Source organism: Stylophora pistillata, chromosome 2 (assembly GCF_964205215.1).
Source record: "Stylophora pistillata chromosome 2, jaStyPist1.2, whole genome shotgun sequence".
Taxonomy (NCBI): Eukaryota; Metazoa; Cnidaria; class Anthozoa; order Scleractinia; family Pocilloporidae; genus Stylophora; species Stylophora pistillata.
In genome coordinates this window covers 19003051-19027679 of record NC_142520.1, presented here as the reverse complement: position 1 = coordinate 19027679, position 24629 = coordinate 19003051, and the positions used below count along the sequence as shown (strand labels likewise).

General features: G+C 36.8%; 2 protein-coding genes and 1 pseudogene across 6 annotated transcripts; 1 reads left to right on the top strand and 2 right to left on the bottom strand.

The window, feature by feature from the left end:
* LOC148737573 (ATP-dependent RNA helicase DHX15-like) lies at nt 1-9040 on the bottom strand. 4 transcript variants are annotated; one of them, XM_088747402.1, is made up of 10 exons: nt 8837-9040; nt 6922-7111; nt 5815-5990; nt 4470-4602; nt 3929-4120; nt 3701-3823; nt 2080-2532; nt 1363-1486; nt 1100-1149; nt 1-544 (listed from the first exon to the last, which is right to left on the bottom strand). In XM_088747402.1, the coding sequence occupies exons 1-5, from the start codon at nt 8914-8916 to the stop codon at nt 4106-4108; spliced, it is 594 nt and encodes a 197-aa protein (XP_088603528.1). In that variant the 5' UTR covers nt 8917-9040; the 3' UTR covers nt 1-544; nt 1100-1149; nt 1363-1486; nt 2080-2532; nt 3701-3823; nt 3929-4105. The 4 variants fall into 4 exon arrangements, with proteins under 4 accessions (XP_088603528.1, XP_088603526.1, XP_088603527.1 ...); XM_088747400.1 differs by having other exon boundaries at nt 1-1149; XM_088747401.1 differs by lacking the exon at nt 1100-1149.
* LOC148737574 (putative pre-mRNA-splicing factor ATP-dependent RNA helicase PRP1) lies at nt 2381-3995 on the bottom strand. Its single transcript, XM_088749320.1, has 3 exons — nt 3929-3995; nt 3701-3823; nt 2381-2532 (listed from the first exon to the last, which is right to left on the bottom strand). Exons 1-3 carry the CDS (start codon nt 3993-3995, stop codon nt 2381-2383), a joined length of 342 nt encoding a protein of 113 aa, XP_088605446.1.
* LOC148737572 (DNA-directed primase/polymerase protein-like) lies at nt 9030-23701 on the top strand (annotated as a pseudogene). The gene is made up of 18 exons (XR_015996184.1): nt 9030-9310; nt 9392-9481; nt 14191-14269; nt 14935-15026; nt 15603-15649; nt 16384-16475; nt 17350-17427; nt 18084-18157; nt 18465-18668; nt 19432-19503; nt 19617-19711; nt 19812-19894; nt 20020-20114; nt 20621-20743; nt 21197-21275; nt 21777-21859; nt 22549-22592; nt 22727-23701. The product of XR_015996184.1 is annotated as a DNA-directed primase/polymerase protein-like (transcript).
* Nucleotides 23702-24629: the final 928 nt, after the last annotated feature.

Here is a 24629-nt window from a genome sequence, read left to right as displayed (position 1 = left end):
TAATGGATGAAAACACTTTACTGATTTACAAGAATATTTAAAGCAGCTGAAAAGGAGAAGTTAAATCATTCTCTGGAGTTTCAAAGTTAACATCACAAAGACATTGAAAGCGATTGAAAGCTATGTACAGCAAAAAGTTACAAAGCAGCAACTAAAGGATTTAGGGAGCAGGTTTTATTTGGAGCTGCAAACTGTTGAACATGCTTGGATGGCCTATGAGTCTTTTCTTGAATGTTACTGTTTCTATGTCATTAGCTGAAAAAACTTCCGAGGAAAGATCTCAGGAAGCAAACAGAGGAAAAACAGAAGCATATCTAGTTTTACTTTCAAGTTAGAAAGAACCAAATGCAGATGATGGCATGATTTTCTTAGCAATAAGGCTTTTTACAAGTTCTTTCTTTCATTTGTTTTATCTTTTTTTTAATGAGGTTGTCCACAGTTCATTTGAAGTTATATCTGTTTTTCTGTAAACTCTCTATAATCCTTTCCATGATACGCATGGCTTCACACAGGGTCATAGTACTGGGGTGTAGTCTTCACCAACCTGTACAAAAATCAAGCAGGAAGCTTTCTTAAAATGTCTTACAATAGTCATTCAAGAGGTTCATAGGTTCCCCTGAGGTTTCCAAAAGGTCTGTTATGCATTCTAGGCTTAATTGATTCTATCCACTGTTCTGATGCACTCCTGTGTCAAGCCTACTGCAATAATGCTACATCTTGTCGTTCATGTAGTAGGCTGAACTATGATTGGTCTATTGGAGGGCAGACACATTCACCACAGCATAATTCAAAGTTTTTTACTTCATTATTATACAAAACAGACAGAATCAATGTTGCAGTGTGACTTTTCAATTACAGATCACAGAAGATGTGAAAATGTGGTAAGAACATTCAGTTACACTCAGCAGTGCCAAGTGCTCCACTCTTTGTTCATACCACTATTTTGACTTCATCTGTCACTTATAACAGAACAGATGCATGGCGACATGGAATCTAATTGTTAAACAGACTGACACCACAGCAGAAAGTCTTCTTCATGGTGCGATAAGTGAGCCACTATAAAAAAAAGCTTGATGCGTGATTAACAAAGTCATCTTACTTGATACTGTTGTAACAGGTCTTGTACCTTATACAAAAATGACACCTGACCTAAAAAATGGGCAAAAAAGAAACTAGATCCTCCTTGTAGGTCTTGATTAAAACAAAGATAACATTATCAATTGCAAGAAATTACAGTTGACCAAGATTCAGTTGAATTTGTTTTTGTTGCACTCATGACAACATTTCACAGATCAGTCACAAAGGGTTATTGTGTAAACACCCCAAAACAATACACTCAAGAAACCCTTGAGTACCACTAACCTTACTGGTCTACCTTTCGGTCTGTATAGGTCCGAATGTAGCTCTTGGTGGTCAAAACAAACTCATTGTACTACACTCACTCAAGCTTGTGATCCAAACAAGTTGATGGATGCAGTTGTACAACCTAATGGTTGATAAATAATAATTATAGTGAAATAAATTTCAATTGAACTGCGGATAAAAATCAAGCACAGCAATGATCCTTGCAGGTGCAATGGAGTTTTAACAATTGCTGAAAAGAAGCCCAGAAGAAACTCAGACTGATGGGATTTAATCCCATGGCTCCCAGGTACTATTTGGCCCTACTGACAACTGAGCTATGAAGCCACACATTTGGAGGGTTCCTTCCTATGGAGTTACATGTATCTGCTCTCAGAATGATGCTTTGGTGATCCTTCACAATGACAAGTTCTTTTTTTACTGTCAGTGATGTCAATAGTTTAGCTTGTTACCAGTCCTCTAGTTGCTTAGCTTCAGTAACCCCTCATCACAAAGAAAAACGGTGTACCCAAGAATCTGGCAAAGACATCTGTAAATCTCCTGGTACATCAGAAAAATCTGGGACAGTTGGCAAACAGTGAAATTGCTGATTGGCTTGGATTTTCACAACATGAAAACAAGGCTAAATGAGTGTTGTACTATTATTATATGACCTCTACAGCAGATACAGTAATCCTTTGCTGTAAGTAAAGGGAATAAATTATGTTAATATCTCACCTGGTTGTCTTTGACAGTCAGGTAGTGTCCAGACCTCTCCAAATGAGCCACCTACTCATCAGAACAGTTAAGTGGGAGGGATGGGTGGGTAGGTAGGATTCACAGATTTAATGGTCAGTATCTGAAGTACTTCAAATAAGATTACTGCATCAGTTTGGGGAACAAATGCCATTTCTAACCACTCTTCATTTTGATAGGATATACTGTACTCAAATTACTTGTACACACGTTGGCAGCATCAAAAGAGAACCTGTTTGTGGCCAAACATAATTTTACACTGTCCAAATTGCTGATGTGATTTTTAAACACACATGAAACTGTTGAAGTCAGTGCTACGTCGTGCAAAGTTAAACCTGTCCATGATCCTGGTAAGTTGCTGTCTCACATCATCAGCTGATTTGAGAGAACGATGTTGGATAAAATTGTCATAACACCACTGTGTATCATCATGGTCTAAAAATAAGGATAAAAAAAAGTTTTGTTTGAAATAGCCTGGGACATCTTTGGGCTTTGACTGTGTCAAGCCAGCCCCCAAATAGCAAAGTACCCTTCACAAGGCTGGCAAATATCACCACCAAAAATGAACCCCCTTTCTTGGTCCTTGTAAACCCTGATTAGATCAGCAGAAGGATAAGAAGACATTTTGGCTAAACTTGTCTAAAACTACCACAAAATCCCTGGAGACGGCAGAAAGAAAACTGCTCCAACTTCTGCACTAGAACTCAAACTAAGAGTTACCTGCACATTATACTGGTAAATGCAATGTTACTCATGAACCTGAATTGTCAGATTATCTACAAACAAGTTTAATCCTTTCACTCCCATGAGTGACCAAGACAGAATTTCTCGGCTTACAACTTCACAGGGCTTGAAATTAAAAAAGAAAAGTTCAGTCGCCATTTTGTGACTTGATACACAAATACACATGTACAGTTGCAAGTTCACGAATTTTAGTTGCAAAAATCCAGCGGTTTAACAAAAAAAAATATGAGCCTGCAATACATATGAATAAGAGGCTGCTACAATGGTGGCTGATCAAGGTAATAGTGTTGTGTGCACAACATTGTGGATAAATTAGGTACAATTTTACCCTATATCTTCAAATTTCTATGATAATCAAGGCACACAACAATATATTTTTTCATTTATTTATTTATTTTGGCAAAAATAGTGGCAAAGTAGTGACTGCTGGCTTTTTATTCTACTTGCAAATTTGTGACTCCTCCGGAAGTTTTAGTCGCAAACATAAAAATTAAGTTACAAATGCGACGGTATTGGTCGCAATTTCGAGCCCTGCGTCAATAAAATAACAAGCGGACAAGTGATGAGAATAGAGAAAAATATGAACAAGGGATCACGAGTTGATCCAATGCCAAATTCCCCAACCTAACATCACAAGAATTGTGTAGCAGAGAGTCCAGAGAATTATTAATGAGATATTGGTAGTGAAAGGTTAAATTGAAATCTTCCCCAAGGAAAAAAAAAAAAACAAGGTTCCATAATGTACAAAAAGGACTAAGAGGACAAGATTAGTAGGTGGTGTTTTTAGTTAACAATGCACACACAATAACATCAGAAAGCTTGGCATACAATGTAAGTACAGGTTGCAAGTCAAACTCACTTTGTTTGTATGCATGGTAAACATTCAGTAAGGTCAGGTGGTCTCCATCAATGTGAGCAAACTTCATCTTAGCTTCATCAGCTGCCTTCTTAGCTTCATTTGGTCTCATAAACACCTGAGGAACTAACAGACAGAGCCAGGATCATTGATCAAATTAATTATAATGATAATAATTTATCAAAAAGTACTTTTAAGTAAGTCACCAGGTTGACTTGATATACTGTATACCTGATAACATGGCAGTAACGGAGAGAATTTCATTAGAGCAGTTATGGTCACAACTGGCAATCACCATCTTGGCAAGTTAAGGGTCGAGTGGAAACTCTGCCATCATGGAGCCCAGCGATGTGAGGTCTCCATTGTCGTCAAGGGCACCAAGATGGTTCAGCAGTTCAAGTGCTCTCATCAAAGTTTCTGGTGCTATCAAATTGACCAAAAAAAAATTAATAATGAAATCTTAGCTTTCTTTGTTTGGTTTGTACACAACCTTTTACTTGCAAGACTTTGAGCTATTCCTTAGGAAATGACACTTCTGGGAATCACCACAAATCAAGGGCTAGTCTGTAGTTAGTGGGCTACCATTAGTGTTGAGCCCTGATGATGAAAAATTATTTGGGGAGAAGGGATTACCATGTAACTTACAGTTAGGACAAAAGAGATTGACGATGAAGTAACAGGCCGGTTCAATGGGTCAATGTGTCAACAGTTTTGTTGCCTATAGTTCTTGTAAGAAGAATATGAAATCTCCAGATGCATGCACACACTGTACCTCTTTCAGTAGACCCATGAGAATATCAGTAGCAAGAGTTCTCTCGTGAGCCTCACCAAGAAGAATGACTGCATAATGATCCAGTAGAGGATCAGTCATAGCCTCATGCAACAACATACCATCTGTCATGTACCTGGAAACAAATTAAAATGAGCTTTAAATTACAGTCAGGAATGATTATCTCATTTCTTCAGACATCTGAGACAGAGCTAAAGGCCAAACTTAAACCTTAAATTGCATTTTCTCACACCCTCTTACTTCCTTCCTGTTTTTTAACACTCTATCTCCCACTAGTGATTTTCATTTTGACCTAACCAAATTCTCCTAAATACTTAATTGCTGTATTTATTCGGTTATAAGATGCACTCGGTTATAAGACGCACCCCAAACTTGGCAACTTAGTCAAGCCAAGTTCCCAAATGAAAAGTTTTGTGAAAATACTTGGTTACAAGATGCACCAAAAGGTTGAGAGTTAACAAAAGGTGTGATGGATCTGAAAAAGTTTCACGGTTGCTTTGGCAGTGAAAGCAAATAGCAAAAAACTCCCAGTTTGACAACTGAATATCAACACGCCACAGAGGATGCAAGTTTCAGTGCACAAAAAGGGCTGGATAGACGAAAAGGGTGACTGTTATCTCTACATTGTTTATTCAGAGAAGGAACTTTTCGAGCGAGCGACACAAACACGATTTGAGGAATTTGAAACGTTGTTCAAATGATTGTTTTGTACTCATGGATATCATGTTACTGAGCATGTGTTGTTAAGAACGTATGCAAATTTCCATTTGTTTGCTTTTGCAGTAAAAGTTTGCTTTTGTTGTTAATCTTTTGAAGTTATTCTAAAAGAAGCATTCCTTTTTAATTCATAGGAATAAAGGATTGGATCACATGCAATCTTTGCTACATAAATTATCAGAACAAAAAGCCCTGCTTGGGTGCGATTAGTTTCGTGGTCATCTGACGGAGGCCATATAAGAAACAGTTCTTTCACAACCACCACAACAGCTCTTTTCAGAGCCCCCCTACATGTAGTTTTTTTTTATAACCACCATATCTAAAAAATTTAATGACCAACAATAAGTGTTCTTTTCACATTTTTGTAACTATAAGTTCTGCTAAAAATTGTGATCTTAAGATTTTGTTCCGCGAAAATACTTGATTATCAGATGCACCCCAAGTTTTGAGCAGATTTTGATCAAACAAGCATATTTTCTTGTCAAAAATGTTGCGCTTATAAGTGAATAAATATGGTAACAAGGAAATATTAAGCAGCTAGAGGTAAGAATCAACAATCAGATCTTGGAAGTTACAGAGTTAAGGATGAAATTGACTTTGTCTTCCTTACTTCAATACAGTGCGAGGACTAGTGCAATCTTCAAATCGGATTGTGTACCCAACCTCCTGACCTATGGTGACATCCAATTCGTCAGCTACACGCTGAGCAACACTCATGGCAGCAACCCTCCTGGGCTGCCTACAAGCCACACACTTGCGTTTGTCAATGCGAGTTTCAAGACACCACTGTGGAATCAACAAAAGTAAAAGAGTTTGTCAAAATTGTTTTTCTTTTTTCACTACAAACTGCACTTACCGTAATGCAAAACAATGCAACATACAAGACAATACGCAGACTAGGAATACAGTACTTAGTCTTGGGTGTATTATCTGCCTGTAATTGTGAGAAACAAGTTGATCCTAATGATTACCATTTCATAGTATTAAAATAAAGTGTCTGTTACACTGCCAAGGCAGGGCTGGACACTAATGGTAGCCCACTAGCCACAGACTAGTAGAAATTCAGTTTTGGGTGGTGGTTTTGGGTTTTCACCAGCCAGTTTGGCTAATGAACGAACTGACATTGTCGTAACATCTAAGATGTCACCAGCCACTTGGCTAGTAAGTTGAAAAGTTAGCGTTGAGCCCTGCAAAGAGAGAGTGGAACTGTATAGAATAATAAAAATAAAAAAAAAACAGATTTGCCTGCGAGGATATGGTGATTGAGTGCTCTTCAATCCAAAAACCTGAACAGACGTACTTTGTTTGCATGCATGGTAAACACTTAGTTTACAACAAACAACAGTTGAGACCCTACTATATTTACAAGGAACAAGGAAAAAAATAATGTCTGTTAAAATGTACCTCACTTCCCTTAATTAGCTTCACACAGTAGCTCAGCTGGAATTTGTACCAACAGTAACTAGTATCTACATGTAGTAGGCATCCATTACGCCCAACTGAAGCCTGAATTCTTCCAAATATTTACAGTCTCTAATTCCTCAAATTTCCCCAACCACAGCTCATCTGATAAGGAATACAATTTAACCCAACTTCTGATAAACTACTAAGACAATTTAGTGTTATTACATTGGTTGATAATGCAAAATGCTCACCGTAAAGGGTTTCAAGTGTTTGCCCTTTGTCAAAGCAAATAAATACTACATGTAAATATTACCTGGGTTGTTTTACCAGATCCAGTCTCGCCAACAAGAACAAAAGCTTGTTTTTCCTTCATGGTTTCCATGAATTTTTCTCTGTATTCCCATACTGGTAGCTCGATTCTCTTCTTGAGAATGTCAAAATATTTGTCTGAGAATAGCTTCCCATTGAAAGGATTGATCTTTCCACGAAGATTGCTTGGATTACTACCAACAGAAAAGAGACCAAAATGCATCAGGAGGTATTGTGTACATAAATTATACTTCTGACAATAGGTCAGAGAGAATTTTCTTTTGAATCATTCTAGATTTAAGGGGTGGGAAGGTTTATGGTATTTTCTCCCTGGCAGGGCTTGCATTTTTGACACAAACATTTCAACTTACTAGCCAAGTGACTAGTGACATCTTCGATGTTTTGATAATTTCAGTTTGTTTACTGCCAAACTGGCATGTGGAAATCAGAAACCACTTTTCAAAACTGAATTTCTACTGTAGTCTGTGGCTAGTGGGCTACCATTAGTATCAAGCCCTGTCCTGGTACCAACTCGCCTGCACCAACCTTTGCACTTATAAATTCACTTCAATAAGCTCATTTTTAAGTTTAGGTTTGATGCTTTATGGAATGACAATGACATTATTAAAGATTCTACAATTTTTTGTTAGCCTTACACCATTGCAAGACAATAACAAAATCACTAAGATGCTATGGACAGTTTACAACACCTTTTTGACACTTACATACACGTATTATGAGTCAGCAATGTGGATTTCTTTAGTAAGAAACTTTTATTTTGTTTATATCATTTATTATAGTTTCTTGTGTATTTTATATATTAAGCCAGAGAGTCAAAGCAATTGTTCAGGGATTTGGATCTCAGCATCTAAGTGTTCCTATGTTTATAGCAGTATGCTGGTTGCCTAACACTTTGCTTTGTAAATGACTATGAATAAATGAAAATCATACATATGAACTAAGGAATAATTTAAGGATAAGAGAAGGAACTTCACAGTGATCAACACTACTTATAGGGCAATGGAAAAGTAAATTTAAGGAAACGTAATTCCAGGCTACCAGATGCAGCAAGTGACTGTGAAAACCAAATGAGTGACATCCACCTCTACAACATCCTACCAATAAAACAGCTGAAGACCAAGTAAATTGACACAAAACACTTGCCTCAGGAAGAAAAGGAAGGGTAGCAGCCACTCACAAGTATGTGTTACACAAAGCCACGGAAACAATTATCCATCCAAGGCAAGTAAAACGCTCCAACAGCACTTGCATAGGCATTTAATTTCTCCGTGTCTCACCTAACTACCGCCTGAATTACTGGAAGTTTCTTGTGACATTCTGACTGTAAAATAATTCCTTATCTACATGTATTGATTTTTTTTTTTTAAATTTTTGTTTTTGTCCTTTTCATATTTTGTTTGTCTTAAAGCAAAGAATTTTATCCTGTTAATCCAGTGAAAGCCTCGACGAATGAATTTAATCGACCTAACGTGAGTTTTCAGACTAGAGTTAATAAAACCACGAGAGGGGAATTCGATGTCTTAGGTGTTCTCTATCGCGCGAATAGTAATCAATTCGGAAACAAATTTAGACAGCAATTCAAGAAAATCGTTTCCAATATTTCCTAGCCTTAAGTATATATAACACAAGGGAACCTCCTGCGAAATCAATTATGATTTCGAGATTTGGAAAATACCGTTTTGCATAATTTCACAGCTGTGCAGATTCGAGAAACGGCCACAATTAAACCAGATAAGCTGTGATTCAAATATTTCCACAGCACTGCCTTCCTGAGGAAGACTGTGATCGAAGAGATAGATTTATTTAAGTCTCTGTACCAAAACCAGCTGCAGATTAATTTAAAGCTCGGCGATATTCAAAACTGAAAAGCTGTCCTTTACATATGTGTCACAGCCTACCTCAACTCCTCCTTAATCCTTTTCGCAGTAGTTAACAAGTTGGATGAGTTCCCATCGACATCTAACCTCCTTTTCGACATCTTGCAGGGACATCAAAGTCAAATATTCCTATAAACGTTCTCTAACTGTGATATCAACACAAGCGCCACTGAGATTTCCATGGAATTTTACCGGCTAAGGAAATGCAAAAGACACGCGTTTTGATCTCTTTATCCCACAAGTCTCCGCGATCATAAAAGAGACTAAATATGGTAAAATTTCCCATAACTTCTGGCGAGCGGTATACCGCGCGAAATATTGAAAAACATGGCAGACGAGAGGCAGACGACAATTCAAGTTTGGTTCGCGTTTTCGTGTGGTAGATTGATAGTTTTAGCATCTATGAGTAGAAACACGATCGTGATGGATACATACTTATAAGATGGCAGAAAGTACAGTCAGTACAAGGGCATTTTATGGGGACAATTCAAAGAGGTACCCGCACGTCACTTAAGCAGCTGTTGTGTTGATTTTCATTTACAACTACTGCTAGTTTGTTTAATTTTCTGGCTGTAGAACGAATGAAGCTTGGCAAAAAAAGATGAGTAAATTGGAGAGATGTGCCAGGGAATTCGGAGATCACCCGATTTTACTTAAACGTCAAAGGTACGCCCAACTTTTTAGTACAATTATTTGACAGAAATCATTACCACGTTTGAAATTATGCAAATGTTATTCATCGGTAAGAATCAAACATCTTGGGGAATGAAAATTTTCAACCCCCCTTCAAATTTTGCATGCGGCTAGGCTCTCAGTGGGGATGCACAAAAATGCCCTTGTAAAGGTTACAGCACTCCTGTTGCCATGGTAACAATGGCTGCTTGTTCGAGGCCTGGAGCCTCATTTTCATATAAAAAATATCACAAAAGAAGTGTAAAATGTTTATTTGTCTATCTCAAGCTACATGGAACATTACAGATTGGTATTTCTACCATACATAATGACATCATTCATCTTTACTTTAATGCATTCTATTTTCCCTTGGAGTGGATGTGAACACACCAATAGACTATTTATTTTGGTACAGTTTTGGTCACTTCTGCTGTAGGGTAAAACAGGGAAAACGTTTGTCTAAATTTCTCCAAAAGTACATCAATTCTGGAACTGAAACTATGCAGGTAGTTCATGGTTATGATATTCTAGTTTTAAAATGTGTAAAAATCTCTGCGGGCCAGCCTCCACTTTTCATAGTGGCAATTTGCGAACGAAGCTCAAAAATCAGATATTGCATAAAATTAACTGGCAATGTTTACATCTAATGTTCTCAACAACAAATGTTTCACACAAATAAAAAGTGCAAGACTTTAAAAGAATGTTATCTTCTGAGCAATATCCTGAAGAGAGATCTTGCCTCTATTTTTAATATTTAAAAACAGTTGATCAACCCTCATGGAGGACTACCCGACGTAACGACAATCATGTGCGTATCATCCAGATTCCGAGTATTGTATCTTCTTTCATGGGAATCTGTTCAATCCGAAATCCTCTGATGATACACCGATATACTTGTCTGTCATTTAAAACATGTTAAAGTTGGTTGATCTACAGGAAACTATCTTAAGACCAATCATTTAACATAAACATGTACATTATCATGATGGCGTGACGCTGGATTTCTCCATGAAGTTTCCAGTTTCCATCAGGTCGCTCCAAGAAAGACAAGAAATGGACATTAATTGTTTCGATATTTCAGCAGATTTCCACGCATTCTGAAGTAAAAAGAACCAAAAAAAAAAGAGAATAAAACCTTATTTAACGTTCGTAAACGCTGAGAGTGAGAGTATAAATCACAACTTGTCAGTGGTAGTAATGCATGTAAAATCAAAATCAACCACTCATGCCAAAACTATCACAAAGTGGAGATTTTGAAGTAAGTAAGTAAAACTTTATTTACACAGGGTAGCCCATTCAGCACAAGGCTGGTTTCCATAGGGGCCCTGTTTCTTAAAAATAAATTACATCAAAATTCTCAATTATTTATATATCTGACAAGGATTTTAAAACTACATTAACAGCCTAAGACCACAAAGCCAAAACTCTGTTAGGACCTAAAATAGTTGATAAAATATCAAGTTAAGATAAAAAGAAACGTCTTGCTGGGCGGCAGAATGTTTAAATGTTTTCACTCTTCACAATGTTTAAAGGAAGTTCATTAAAAATTTCTGTGCCAGTAAAAAGAAAGGTCCTTTTCCCAAAATTTTGTTTTACTTTTGGTAGGTATAGCCTCATTTTTTGCCTTGTGGAATAGTTGTGAATATTCAAAAATCTGGTGAAATATGATGAAAAGTAACTAGGAACTAATGAGTGAAGACAGAGAAAAACGAGTTTAGCCTTGTGGTAATAGTGTCTACTGGAAAGATTCGGCCATTGCAGCTGCTCTATTGCTTAAGATGAGCGAGAGCAATGTGTAATAATCCATGCAGATCTATTTTGTAAGCGCTATAGTCGATATATAATTATCTTGCTGTAGAAGGTTACTCCAGGCAATGTCACAGTAATCAAATAAGGGAAGAATTAAAGCATTATGAACAAGTGTTGCTGCCTCCTTTGTGACGAAACTTCTAATACGGCCCAGAATACTAACCCTTGATGCCACCTTTTTACACACATAGTCCACGTGAGCCTTGAACAACTCAGTATCGCCTTATTACAACAAATGGAACAGGGATTTTATCACAATAATTTTCTACAAAGTTAGCTTTGCGTGTGGATAGTGAGTAGTTTGAAAGGTGGAATTATGACATGATTTCATTGAATCTTTCATTTTGAACTTTGTTTTGATTTTTTATTGATCAAGACATGGAAGGAAACATTGTCTGACTCAATTGCACTGCGGCGGTGACAAGTCTCTCGTTACCATATCTTGTGCAAATTTTCTGACAGTTTTCTAACAGTTTTCAGATGATTCGAAATGTCTCAGATTCGAAACATCTCAGTTCCTCTCACCCGGAAATGACATCTGCTTGAACCTGCTGTTTGTAAAAAGAAGCAATATGTTGTACAAATTGATATTGTGGCAACTGGGTTTTATGTGTAGTACTACCACTGACAAGTTGCAAATTACATGTATACTCTCACTCTCAGTGTTTATGAAAGTTCAATCAAGGTTTTCCTCCCTTTTCTTTTTTTGGTTGTTTTACTTCAGAATGCATGGCAATCTGCTGAAATATTAAAAAATGTCAATTTTTCTTCTTCTTTGGAGTGACCTGATATAAACTTCATGGAGGAAGTCATTTTCACGCCATTGTGATAATGTACATGTTTATGACAAATGACGGGTGTTACGATAGTTTCGTGTAGATCAGCCAGCTTCAACATGACTTTGTTTCAAATGACAGACAAGTATATTGGTGTATCGTCAAAGGATTTCGGATTGCTCAAATTCACATGAAAGAAGGTACGTTACTTAGAATCTGGATGATATGTACACGATTTAAGTTACATGATTGTAGTTACATTGGTTAGTCCTCCGTGTAATATAATTTTTTTTAAAATATTACAGCTAGAGGTGAGATTTCTCTTTGGGATATTGCTCAGAAGATAACATTCTTTCAAAGTTTTGCACTTTTCATTTGTGTTAAATGCTTATTGTTGACAACATTAGATGTAAACATTGCCAATTATTTTAGGCAATATCTGATTTTTGAGCTTCGTTTACGAAATGCTACTATGAAAAGTAGAGGCCGGCCCGCAGAGATTTTTACACATTTAAAAACTAGAATATTATAACCAACTAAGTGCAAAGTTACGTATGATGCAGAGCGCTATTTATGCAATAGCGAAAATCAGACCTGAAAAAAATCAGGCCTGTATGGGATTCGAACCACTGACCTCTGTGATACTTGTGCAGCGCTCTACCAATTGAGCTAACAAGCCAAGTGGGAGCAGGCCGTTAAGTTCATTCTTAATAAACCCGTGATGATAAATCAGATACAAATATGAACTTTCATATATTCAAATATGAACTTTCATATATTCATTGTATCTAAGTGCATAATTTCAGTTTCAGAATCAGTGTACTTTTGTTTAGCTTTAGTTATTTATTTTTTTGGCAAATGTTTCAACCACTTTTAGTATCTAATACTGTAGCTGAATAATTTTGACTGGATAATGACGTTACTGCCATGTCCAAAATGTCCCTGTCTAGCATGTCAAATGTATTCTAATGTTTTAATAAAAAATGTTTTATTGCAATTTTCTATTAGTTTAAAAATGTTTTCCTGAAGGCAATTTGCTTTTTCTTCATTGTTTTTTTTATCCATAAACTGTGTACATAATACATAATACATAAGTATGAGGCTGTGCAGTGCGGAAATCCTACCCTCGTGTCATCTTTAGTTACAAATGGTCCCTACACAATTCCAATTTACACCTTTGGCTTCAATAAATTTAATACATCACCAAATTAAGATGTACGATTATGCTATAATTAATCAGTGAACCAAACAATTTAGATAAAGATAAAGATGAAAATGATCACATAAAGCAGGAGTTTAATGGGAAATTTTATCAACGTAATTCATTAGGAAAGGGATAATAATGATTAGAAAACAACCTAGCTTGCTCCGAATCTCACTAAAATGCCAGCATGGACTTCTATATTTTCCTTCCTATTTACTTCTCCTCAAAATACAGCTCTCCAAGATCCATGAGGTTGTGTGCAGGTAGAACCAATGTTGCATTGGGGTATTGGGGTCTATTAAAGACCGCAAAAAAAAAAAAAAAGAAAAAAAAGCAGATCAAAGCTGAAAACCATGTGTAAAACCATCAAAATGATTTAAATTTCCACATCCCTGTTATCAAAACCCTAATGCAGTGAGACAAGGGAAATGGAAACCTAATAGGAAAAACCAAAAACCATATCTGATACCAAATGCAAAACCCATTGGAATTTTTTGATAAAAACCCAAAATCTGCAAACTGGAATGAGCACCAAAACCGAAAAGCAGATTTTTTTTCGGCTAAAAGCTGAAAACCTGTCTAAAAAATAGCCAAAACTGCAAGACCAGAAATCCCAATGCCCCTCCTCATTGTGATCTGAACTTTTAAAATCTCTTAGTTGCTGTTGAAGTTAGGCCTGTCCTCTAAGGTTTAATAGCTGCTGAATGTTTAATGTGTCTCTAGTGGGTGTAATGGGTGCTTTAGAAAAGACTGAATGTCTAATGTGTTTCTAGTGGGTGTAATGGGTGCTTTAGAAAAGACTTACTCTGTCACTTCCACTACGCTGCATGTTCAGCTTTACTCTTATCTTTGCTGGTAATTAAAATTACAACTCAGTTGTGAAGTTACTCCCTAACATTGATGATGTTTTTTAGGATACAGGACCCTCCACCTATCTTTGAAACTTTCCCAGGACAACAGATGGCCTTTGATTACCTCGAGACTTGTCAAGAGGTAGGTGAGCTAAAGGTTTAAAAGTTTCTTCTAATTTCTTCTCATTTCTGGGAGTTAAGACATACTTTTTAGCAAACGTAATATTATATATATATTTTTTTGTCACGTCAAAATTATCATTTTCTTAAAGCTTCCTTCAACTATTTAATTCACTGTGATTGGCAGGTCTAGGCCTAGTATCACTCAGAAAGGCAATTCTAATCCTCAAAGAAAAACGTACCTGCAGTTTATGGAATCTCAATGGTTAACAAAACATCAGCTTCTCAAGATTTTAGAATAAGAATTCTCCTTTGACAAATTTGACGTAGCTGTTCCTAACACACACCAAGGCAGACAATTCTTAGTGAAGGTTTACATTTTACCTCTCATCTTAGAACATTAATTTCTTTCTGTGCCTCAACCATTCCATAATTTATTCAGCAGAGTTACTTCACCTAAATTTTTATTTGTTTCTGAAAGAATGTCTTGCAATGCAAGTGAAGTAACTGGATTTTTACCTTTTAATTAGGAATAGCAGTTTTTGGATTTGTTTTTCTCTTTCTACAATCACTGTACTTTTAGGTTCATTCTCACCATAAAGCAAAACTAGTATAAGGATAGGAAGTAATGAAATACTGTAACTAATAGCACATTTTATAGTGAAATTTAATTTTTTTACTGGATAGGATGTTCATGTGTTTGCCAAAGAGAAAGTCTGTGATGGAAAACGTGGCTATATTGTTGCAACTTTACCATATTTTTGGCACAAATACACAAGGTCAGGATCACATTTATTTTACTGCAGTGCTTAGCAATCTTCAAAAAAAATGCACAAATGGGTGGATCCAGGGTTTTTCTCAAGACACAGTGGGACCATTAACAAATGACCCAGCTGATGTCTGCACTGACAAAAAGAAGGGCTACTGCTTGAAACAGCCATGCTAAACTACCATTCTCAAGGCATCAGACAGACATTTTTCAATCCTGTCTCATGTTTTTCTCCAACACAAACAAACTGTTGAGTTTTCTTATACAGGTGTAAGAAAAGTGCAGGTCATCTCAGAGGGATGGGGTGCACATCTCCTGCATCCCTGCCCTGGATCTCTCCCCTACAAGGCATGGTATATTTAAAACTTCTGGCAGTGCAAAAGCTTGGTGGGAAGGGTAGGTGAAGCTGACCAAAGAAGAGTTCAACTGACCTTTACACAGATCCTAAATTCAAAATGACCAAATAGCTCGAAATGAAGACAGTTGATGCAAGTGCAAAAAAACAAACGCACAAATGAACAGACAAACAAAAACCTTATTCTTTCCTTGTCATTCCTGATATTTCTTTTTTGAACTTGGTAGGATAATTATGTTCACCAGAGGACAGAAATTATTATGAAGTTATACCAGAAGGTACTCTTAAATCTGTGTATAATATAATTGTTTAATACATATTTTTAAAATAGTCATTCATAGACTTTGTGCTTTCACTCCCAAGATCTTATTAGTAAGCCTCCTAACTGTACTCTTTACAATTCTTGTGATGTTAGTCTGGAGAATTTGTTGTTGGATTGACTACTCTCATCAGTTGTCTGCTTGATATTGAATTGATGTTGTAGAGAGGTATTCTGTTATGGTCACTCAGTTGGGAGTTAAGGAGTTAATTGGGAGTGAAACTGTTGAAAACTGAGACGGCAAATTATTCTAGTTTGGTAAAATAGTGTTGAGGTGAAGGAAGTGGCCATTGTAGTTGTTGATAATAAAATAGAGGTCTGGGCCCAGTTGTTCAAAGGCTGATTAGCGCTAACCCAGGGTTAAATTTTAATCAAGATTCTTTGTTCCTTTGTTCGAAAGCCTTTCTCACAACAGATAATTTTCTCTATTCTTTGAAGGATGTTCAGTCATCAAATTGTAGACAAAAAGAATTGTACTGAAGTTTTTTTTAAAAGCTTTCAGATCTTAAATCTGATTTGATTCACACTAACCCTGGGTTATCTTAACCCAGTTTTGAACAACCTGGCCCTGATGGAGTGAATGATTGTTGTCTTTAAAATGAGGAAGTCTGGTAGCAACTATATTGTTAAGTTGGTTTGATATCTTACACTTAAGATTCTGTGGCAATATCATGGACCTTTGAATAATCATAGGGGCTGCTTGTCGACTGTATTTTGACCTGGAATTCAAAACCAAATCTAATCCACAAAAGGATGGAGCCAGTATGGTAGACATTTTCATCAAGGTGAGTAAAAGACAGTTCATTAAAGACAAGAGAATAAGTGCAGACAAACATGAGAATATTTTGCATTGCTGAGTAAATGTGTGTGGGAGGAGGTCTGCATAATAAAGGGAAAAACTGTGTTGGAGGTCTAGAGCACCACCCAAGGCTAAAGGCCTCAGCTCATACTCAAGACTTATGGTACAGTTTTTCTCCTATGGGCTGATCTATGCCAGTAAATAACTTGATATCTATTTTTTCTGCTGGCTTGCTTTTTTCTGCTATAGAGCAAATTAGATAACATAGAACAAATACTGGACTGTTGTCTGTCTTGTAAAAAGCTGTACTGGAAAATTCTATGAGTTGTTTGCTCAGTGAAAACCTCCAAGCCTGATCTGTCATTCCTGGGGAGCATTAAACCATAGCCTGATCTGTCATTCCTGGGGAGCATTAAACCCTAGCCTGATCTGTCATTCCTGGGGAGCATTAAACCATAGCCTGATCTGTCATTCCTGGGGAGCATTAAACCCTAGACTGATCTGTCTGTCCTGGGGAGCATTAAACCCTAGCCTGATCTGTCATTCCTGTGGAGTATTAAACCCTAGCCTCATCTGTCATTCCTGGGGAGCATTAAACCCTAGCCTGATCTGTCATTCCTGAGGAGCATTAAACCCTAGCCTGATCTGTCATTACTGGGGAGCATTAAACCCTAGCCTGATCTGTCATTCCTGGGGAGCATTAAACCCTAGCCTGATCTATCTGTCCTGGGGAGCATTAAACCCTAGCCTGCTCTGTCATTCCTGTGGAGTATTAAACCCTAGCCTGATCTGTCATTCCTGGGGAGCATTAAAAGGAGGACATATTATGGAATGAATATGAATGATTTTTTCTTCTTCAGTATGTTTGTCACCACCTGAGAAACATTTATGGTGTTGATTGTAACAGGAAATAATTATATTATAGATTTGGATTCAAGGTTAGTGTCTAGTAATGAATGGTTATTTCCATGCAAATGCATGATTCAGATAAGATTTCTTATTATCCTTGTGAAGTACAATTACTATTTTCTATGATATACTGGTGATTAAAAAATGGTAATTGATCAACTTAGTTGCTCTCTTCAGTGCAATTGAAAGTATTCCTGAGGTCTAACATACTTGGGATTCCAACAATTTTAATGATAATCATCACTTTAAAAATATAGAGATACTTTATTCCAGAGCCTGGTTTGGTCTTTTCAGATGTTTCAAAGAGAAATGCTGCTCTTTCATTCAGTGCGTCATGCTGAAGTACAACCATGTTGTTCATGTATCAACAGTTTTTTCCTCTTTGTTTTAAGGTTTTGGCCTCCTTTTGTTGTTTCAATAGCTTCTCTCATTTTCCTCTTTGACTTTGGCCACTGCTGTTGTTCAGCTAAGATGATAAAGTAACATTGTCAGAGGAAATTTAGGTCACAATGACCCAACCAAACCCTGACCTTAACATGGTATCTCTTTACCTATAATTTATTCACATTGCAAAAATCGCAAGAGAACTTCATTTCTAAATAATAATTTTGATCTGTTGATCTATATAATTACTCTGTAATCCCCTGAGTTATTAACAAGTAAATTGTTGTTGATTTGTTTGCAGTACTTCCTCTAAGTTTTCGAGACATCTGATCTTCCACTTATCTGGTGCTGTATTTAAAGATAACATTCATGCTGGTAAAATGCTGTTGTTTGTGGCACAGAAAATATTTACTCTATTATGCTACTTTAAGTAACTCAGAGTCTGCAATTCTGCAGATAATTTGAAGGATTGAGGATTTCTTGCTGTTGTCTTGTTTTGTAGTGGAACAATTTGAAGGTCTTCATTAGCCTTCAGAAAATGGATTTTCTCTGACTGCCTAATTCTTCTGCTTAATTTTTGTGGCCTTAGCTATGTTTAATCCAGACATGAAGTTGTTGTGTATAATACTGTATTACTCAATTGAGACAATTTTTGATTTTGATCAAGAACTCTGATTTTCAGGAGACTTTGTCCGACACGTTTGCAAATTACTGGAAAGGAAGCTCAGAGTTGGTTCTGAGTTTTCTGCAAACAAAGATGTGGGTTCTGACTCTTACCAACCAACATGGCCAAAGAGTGAGGTCTTGACTGGAAATGGCTGTGTCCACACATCTGAAATTAATGCAAAAATACAAGAAGAGACACAACATGAAACCTTTACCTCAGGTGCAGTTTTGGACTGATTGTGTAGTGTTTGCAAAGTCAGCTTTTTTATATTATTGATGTTCGGTATAAAGTATGGTTTGAATTCATTACACTGAAACAGAGAATTTGCATTGTGACCATTATGGCCCCTCATTACCAGAGCTTTTCCAGGTTTCTGTAGCTAGTCCTTGGAAGGTAAAGCACTGCTGTCAAATGGCAAGTGTGTGCACTGGGATTAATTTTTCGCTGCTTGATCACCAATTTTTTGCCCAAACTTCAAAGGAAAATATAGGAAACAACTAGTGTCTCCCAAAATAAGCAAATGGAATTTAAAGCATTTTCAGAAATTTTTTAAAGGAAACAAAAGTAAGGAAAAGAAAACACTTTCAAGAGACTTTTTCAAACACAAAGATTAGTTAGGTGAGGGTTTTCTTTACATTTAATATCCTATTTTGAGGTTTACCAAACAAAACAATTATTCATTAAATTTTGTAAAATACAGTGACTTATTGGCTTTTGTGGTTTTTTCTAATTAGTGCCGTGAGATAACTTGGCTCTGATTAAGCCTTAAAGTATGTCACCTGGTCATTACAATGTTGGTATAGATATTTGACTCATGTGTTGGCAGGTAACCTTCATCACTTGGCTGAGTTTCCTGATGACCTCTTCTACCCTACAGTGGAGAGAGTCGCTGTTCTCGTCTGGAGCACATGCACAAAAAAATCAATTTTGTTGTGAAGCTATATTCACAAAGTAATTGTAGCACTTTCATTTGCCTTTGTAGTTAACCTGCAAGAACTAAGAGAACTTATTGTGAAGGATGGAAAAGGTGAATTGGGGATTTTCTGTGACCAAGGTGTGTTTGATAATAAGAAAGTAAAATCAGACGCCAATACATGTAAATGTTGCATTAATCTTGTGCAGACGAGAAAATTGTCACTTGCTGACTTCACTAGTTTTAACTTTCAGGGGTTTATACAAGAAATAGAAACTTTCGAATTTTTAAGTCAACAAAGATAGGAAAAGATTCTCATCTGGTTCTCTCCAGACAGAACACCTAGAAGGTATTTAATGAAGGAATTCTCTGTTGTGCCTTTGTTATTAACACATGTCAGATGGAGAGAGTTTGACCACATTTTTCGTGTCTTGTTTGTCACGTAACAGCCTAGCTTCAAAAATGTGAAAGGAAGTTTCTCCAAAGATTCTGAGTACTTGCTATTTCTTGATTCACTAGTATCCAATGTCAGGTGAGCACAGAACTTGTTTGACAAGTGTGATGACAAATTTGAGTCCTCAACCGGTGTAACTTTTTTAAAAATTAATTCAATCTATAATTAATGCTTCTTTCTGTTTTGTAATCCTATTCAAACAGTATGCAAGTGGGAGGAAAAGATGTCAGAGTATTAACATGTGGCAGCTGTGAGAAATCTTGCAAAAGATCCTCTCGAATGGATGCACGCGATTCAAGTATGTTTTGTAGTTACTTGCCTATCAAGAATATTTGTAAAGACGTAACGTTGAGTAAATACGGCCCTGTAGTAATTTTCTGGCCATGGGAAGATTTAAGACAAGTCAGGGAGAGGTTTGCCAGGGTTCTGGCTCTCAGTATTGGTGCTTAACACCCTCGCAGACCGATCGCCATCTCGCGTTGCTCAAGTCCTTATTTTCCTGCAGGCAAAGAAACCCTGGCACTGAAGCGTTTGACAAAGGCTTTCTTGCAGGTCATTTAGCCCATTTGGACTGACAGTTAGGTGACGATCAAAGGACGTTTAGCCGAAAGTGATCAGACTGTTAGCCGACAATCAAAGAACAGTTAGCTGAAAGTTGACAGACTGTTAGCCCATTGTTGACCTATGTGTTATTTGGAGCAGATTCTATACCTCTCCTGTGGTCTCTTTTTTTCAGTGATGTTAAAGAAAGTTGATAACAAGAAGGAAGTTTGTCTTTACTTAAATTCTTCTCCTTGTTGCTAGGTTCGCTTTCTCAGCATGGATATGAACACTCCCCTTATCCTGAAATTGACAACTTTATCTCAAGTGTTCTCACCAAGGGTGGAGTACAGGGTCAAATCAGGAGATGGGTTTATTTTCCACAAGGTACCGTCTTAGACAAAAGCTTTTACACATAAAAAATATTTATATATAGATATGATTATACGTTTACAGGTAAAAACGAGCGATATAATGTCCTGACGTGTCTACATTTTGTCTAAACCGAGCCTTCAAAAAAGCCTCTAAGTCTCAGAGACAATTCCTCTCTTTCATTTTTTTCTTTTTGTCTTTAAGTTTTGACTTGTACTGTTTATTTTTAGCTTGATATGGGATGATGCTACTGGATCACTGATCTCTAAAGCATTAGAACATATAGGAACATTATATGAATATTTATGTTGTGCATACATTCAGTTCAGTCTGAGGCGTGCCTCTGGACAAGGAATGTAATGAACAGGAGATCAGATGTTCCTTCAAATTCAGTGAATCAGGCTGTGATGAGTGCAGAGAATTTCTAGAGATAAGGTCTAAACAAACAAATTTCTTTTTATTCAACAGGAAAGTTAATCACTTATGATGTTATTAATAACCGTTGGTGTGAAAACATCGGAAGAGCGCACAAGAGTAATAACGTGATGTAAGCCATTAAGTCACTCTTTCAGTCATGATTAACAGGCAGATTCTGTTTCCGTGCATCTGTTCAGTAATAGATCACAGGCAACGTCAAAATGTGGTAAGAACATAGAGTCTTTCCACATTTGAACGTCTTCTGTGATCTATAAATGTACAGACCTTCTGCAACACGAAATATATTTGTTTTATATCGTTAGAGAGCAAATAATGTAAATGGTGACGTCATCTATGCGTCTGTCCTCTAATAGATCATAAGTAAGAACCAATCAGAGTGCACGTGTTATTCAGCTTATCATATAAAGTGCATGTATTTTCTTTGCCTTACAATGTGTTTACTTCGGGTTTGGATCACGACGATTCTACTGCATGGTGCTTATGTTGTTCTATCCAAACTCCCTTGAAAGAAAATGAGGTTAATAAACAAAATATCGTCCATGAATTATAAGAAAGGTGAATCAATGATTATGGAAAATACACCAACACGCAGTTAATATTTTTATACTAGGATTGTGGCAGACTTGAGACTTGGTGTTTACTACCAGAAATGCCATGACCCCGACTGTAGAGGGATTGACTATCGTTCCCCTGGTATGTTCTGGATGCCGAAAACACATCATTTTTTAGGATTTGTCGGGGAGCAGACTTAAAAATCGAGAATGCGGAAGAACGATTCATGGAGAGTTCTCGCGCAGATTCCAATTGAAATGCAAAGTATGACAGGGTTTTTTCCAGGAACTGGAGAAGTAACCTTCAGTTTCTATCTACCTACCTATCTAATCTATCTAATCTATCTATCTATCTATCTATCTATCTATCTATCTATCTATCTATCTAATCTATCTACCTACCTATCTAATCTATCTCATCTATCTATCTATCTATCTATCTATCTATATTCAAATCTTTACCAGCATCATTCTAGCTTTTTACAGTCCTTCAAAAAGATAGTCAAGAGACGCTCACTCTTAAAATTATAAGAAAGGTGTGTATTTTTGCGAAAAATTTTCCAGACTTCGCAAAAGTATAGAAATAAAGATGCAGCCTTAAAAAAATAATCGGGGAGAAGTCTGGGGTCTATTCCTAACGGCGAGAAGGGCCTAACTAAATTTCACATTCATCCATTAATTACCCAAACATTGGGAAAGCTTTATCGGTTGCGCTATTTGTGGAAGCATTGAGGGGATAAAAGACTTTTTACCATATAAACTAGTCATAGTCTATTGTCGTATGTTCAAAAAAAGCAATTTGCAAACCATTCATCGTGTGGTTACTTTCAGAAAAGCCTATACCACAGGAAATCAATCCGTTGTCAAGTTTTGAGGTAATTGAATAATCATTCTCCTGTGTAAAAAATTTGAATACGATTCATGAAGTGTAGTTTGCGCTGATTAATCTCATAGCTCTTTTGTTAATTCATTTAAAAATTTTTCTAAACCGTTTATTTTCATTTTTCAGTTTTACGAGTTTTCAAGTAATGATTTTGATGACCAAGAGCTTTGTAAGTTGTTATCTGAATGCGAGCAGAGGCTAAATGATTCTAGGAATGATGAAATGGAAGAAATGCTAAATACAAACGAGAACAACATGAACAAAGATGGTGTCCCAAGAAATAAACACGATGTAATGCAATTTGACAATAGTGGTTGTGTTACGCAACCTAAAGTTGGTGATTGTGACTTCGGTAATGACTTGGACGATGCATTACTGCTTGAGCTTCAGATTCCACACCACAGTTGGGATAGCGAGGGTGCAGTTTCACATACAAGAAGCCTTAGAGATCACAACAACCATACGTTACAATCTTGTCATGATAATGAGAATTACACGAACGAAATATGGAAGTTATCAGACGAGAGAAGCAACAAAACCAAAATAAATAAAACGGCTGGAATTGACCTCTCACCAAATTATGCGATTTGTCAGGATGAAACAGAAGCCAGGATGAGTGGAAAATATATGTGTGGTGGGGTATTACTTGAGGATTATTGCGTTGATGATGCGAGGGAAAAATTTTTATCAAAAGAGGAAGTTTCTGAGTGGTTGGATGAAGAATCTCTTGTTGATTTAGAGTTGTCCATGGCTGCGGATGAGGCCGAAAGTACGGCTTTACCTAAGTTAACCTAATAGTTTAGCACACTTTTTTTTTTATGTGATAACTCTCTTTACCAGGAAAAGCTTCAAAGATAGTGTAAGTTATTTGTTAAGTTCAATTCGATGTTGTCCTGTAGAGCCCTGATTTCAAAGACAGTTTCGAGAAGTGTTTTCTAACTACAGAAATGAGTGGTAAACGATGTAGCGCTGAGATATCTCAGTTCTCAAATATGTGATCAGCTGGTTTTAACGGAAAAGAAAGCTTTGAAAAAAGAGAGGCTTTCAAAAGAAGCTGTAAGAACCCAAATAAAAAACTTCAAAAAAGAAGTTTAAAAATCACTCGCCTTCGTCTCTTCTCACATTCCCAGTTATTTGATCATGTTTTAGAGCCCGGAAAAAGGTTTTTCATTGCTCTTATGACACAACTAGTCACCGATCAAATGCGGGCCCCTTTAAAAAAGCATCCGCTTGGAAACTGAATTGACCAATCAGAAGATGCGTACTATGTTCATTTATTTTAGAAAGCCTTATATAAAAAATATGGCCGGTTCAAGGTCTTCAGTTGGTAAAAGGAAACGTGATATTAAGCTGTGCGACAGCAGTAGGGGAGTACAAAAACAAGGGAGGATTGGGTTGCTGTCGCTGATCTTACCTTTAATCTCCCTCCCCCCCCCCTCCCTCCCAAAAAAAGATGACCATGATATCCGGCAGTTGGGTCGGGCATTAGTACATATTTTGGCCCACAAGAGGCGATGTTGAAGCTTTGAATTAATCGAGGCATAACATCTGTTGTCCAAGTGTGATTTCAAAGACCTTTTAAGTGTAAATCATGTTTTTGTTATTGTAGTTGTTAGCAATGAGATGTAAACTGTGTTATCATTTTCTCTTTCGTGATCACTGTGTCGCATCTTGCCTAATAATGGTAATGGAAGTGGAGTGCAAATTGGTCCCAAATCATACATGGGATTTCAAAATCTGTGTTAAATATGTTTGGACGTAAGGCAAGAAAACTGGGTCTAGTTCAAAAGACTTAAAGTCTATCTCCATGGCGACATCATACCTCAAAATGATCAATTCAATTTTCCTAAGTTTGCTGGTTTTACTGTATCGTCTCTATTGATATGTTTTCTAAATTACTGTAAAAACCCTTAAGAAGCCTCTCTTGGATAAATGTTAATGGTTTTTTTTTCGTTGTCAAACTGTAATAAGCTGTATGTGAGCAAGATCCTTCGCAGTAAAGCACTATTTGAGCAATAGTGAAAATCAG

What these genes read in the sequence shown, in the direction of transcription:
- LOC148737573 (XM_088747400.1), bottom strand. Translation starts at nt 8,916, where the DNA reads ATGTCGAAAAGGAGGTTAGATGTCGATGGGAACTCATCCAACTTGTTA. An exon ending in GATCTGGTAAAACAACCCAG is followed by an intron (nt 5,991 to 6,921) that starts GTAATATTTACA and finishes TTGATTCCACAG; the next exon opens with TGGTGTCTTGAAACTCGCAT. An exon ending in AGTCCTCGCACTGTATTGAA is followed by an intron (nt 4,603 to 5,814) that starts GTAAGGAAGACA and finishes ATTTGTTTCCAG; the next exon opens with GTACATGACAGATGGTATGT.
- LOC148737574 (XM_088749320.1), bottom strand. Translation starts at nt 3,995, where the DNA reads ATGGTGATTGCCAGTTGTGACCATAACTGCTCTAATGAAATTCTCTCC. An exon ending in CGTTACTGCCATGTTATCAG is followed by an intron (nt 3,824 to 3,928) that starts GTATACAGTATA and finishes TCTGTCTGTTAG; the next exon opens with TTCCTCAGGTGTTTATGAGA. An exon ending in TTACCATGCATACAAACAAA is followed by an intron (nt 2,533 to 3,700) that starts GTGAGTTTGACT and finishes CCTTATTTTTAG; the next exon opens with ACCATGATGATACACAGTGG.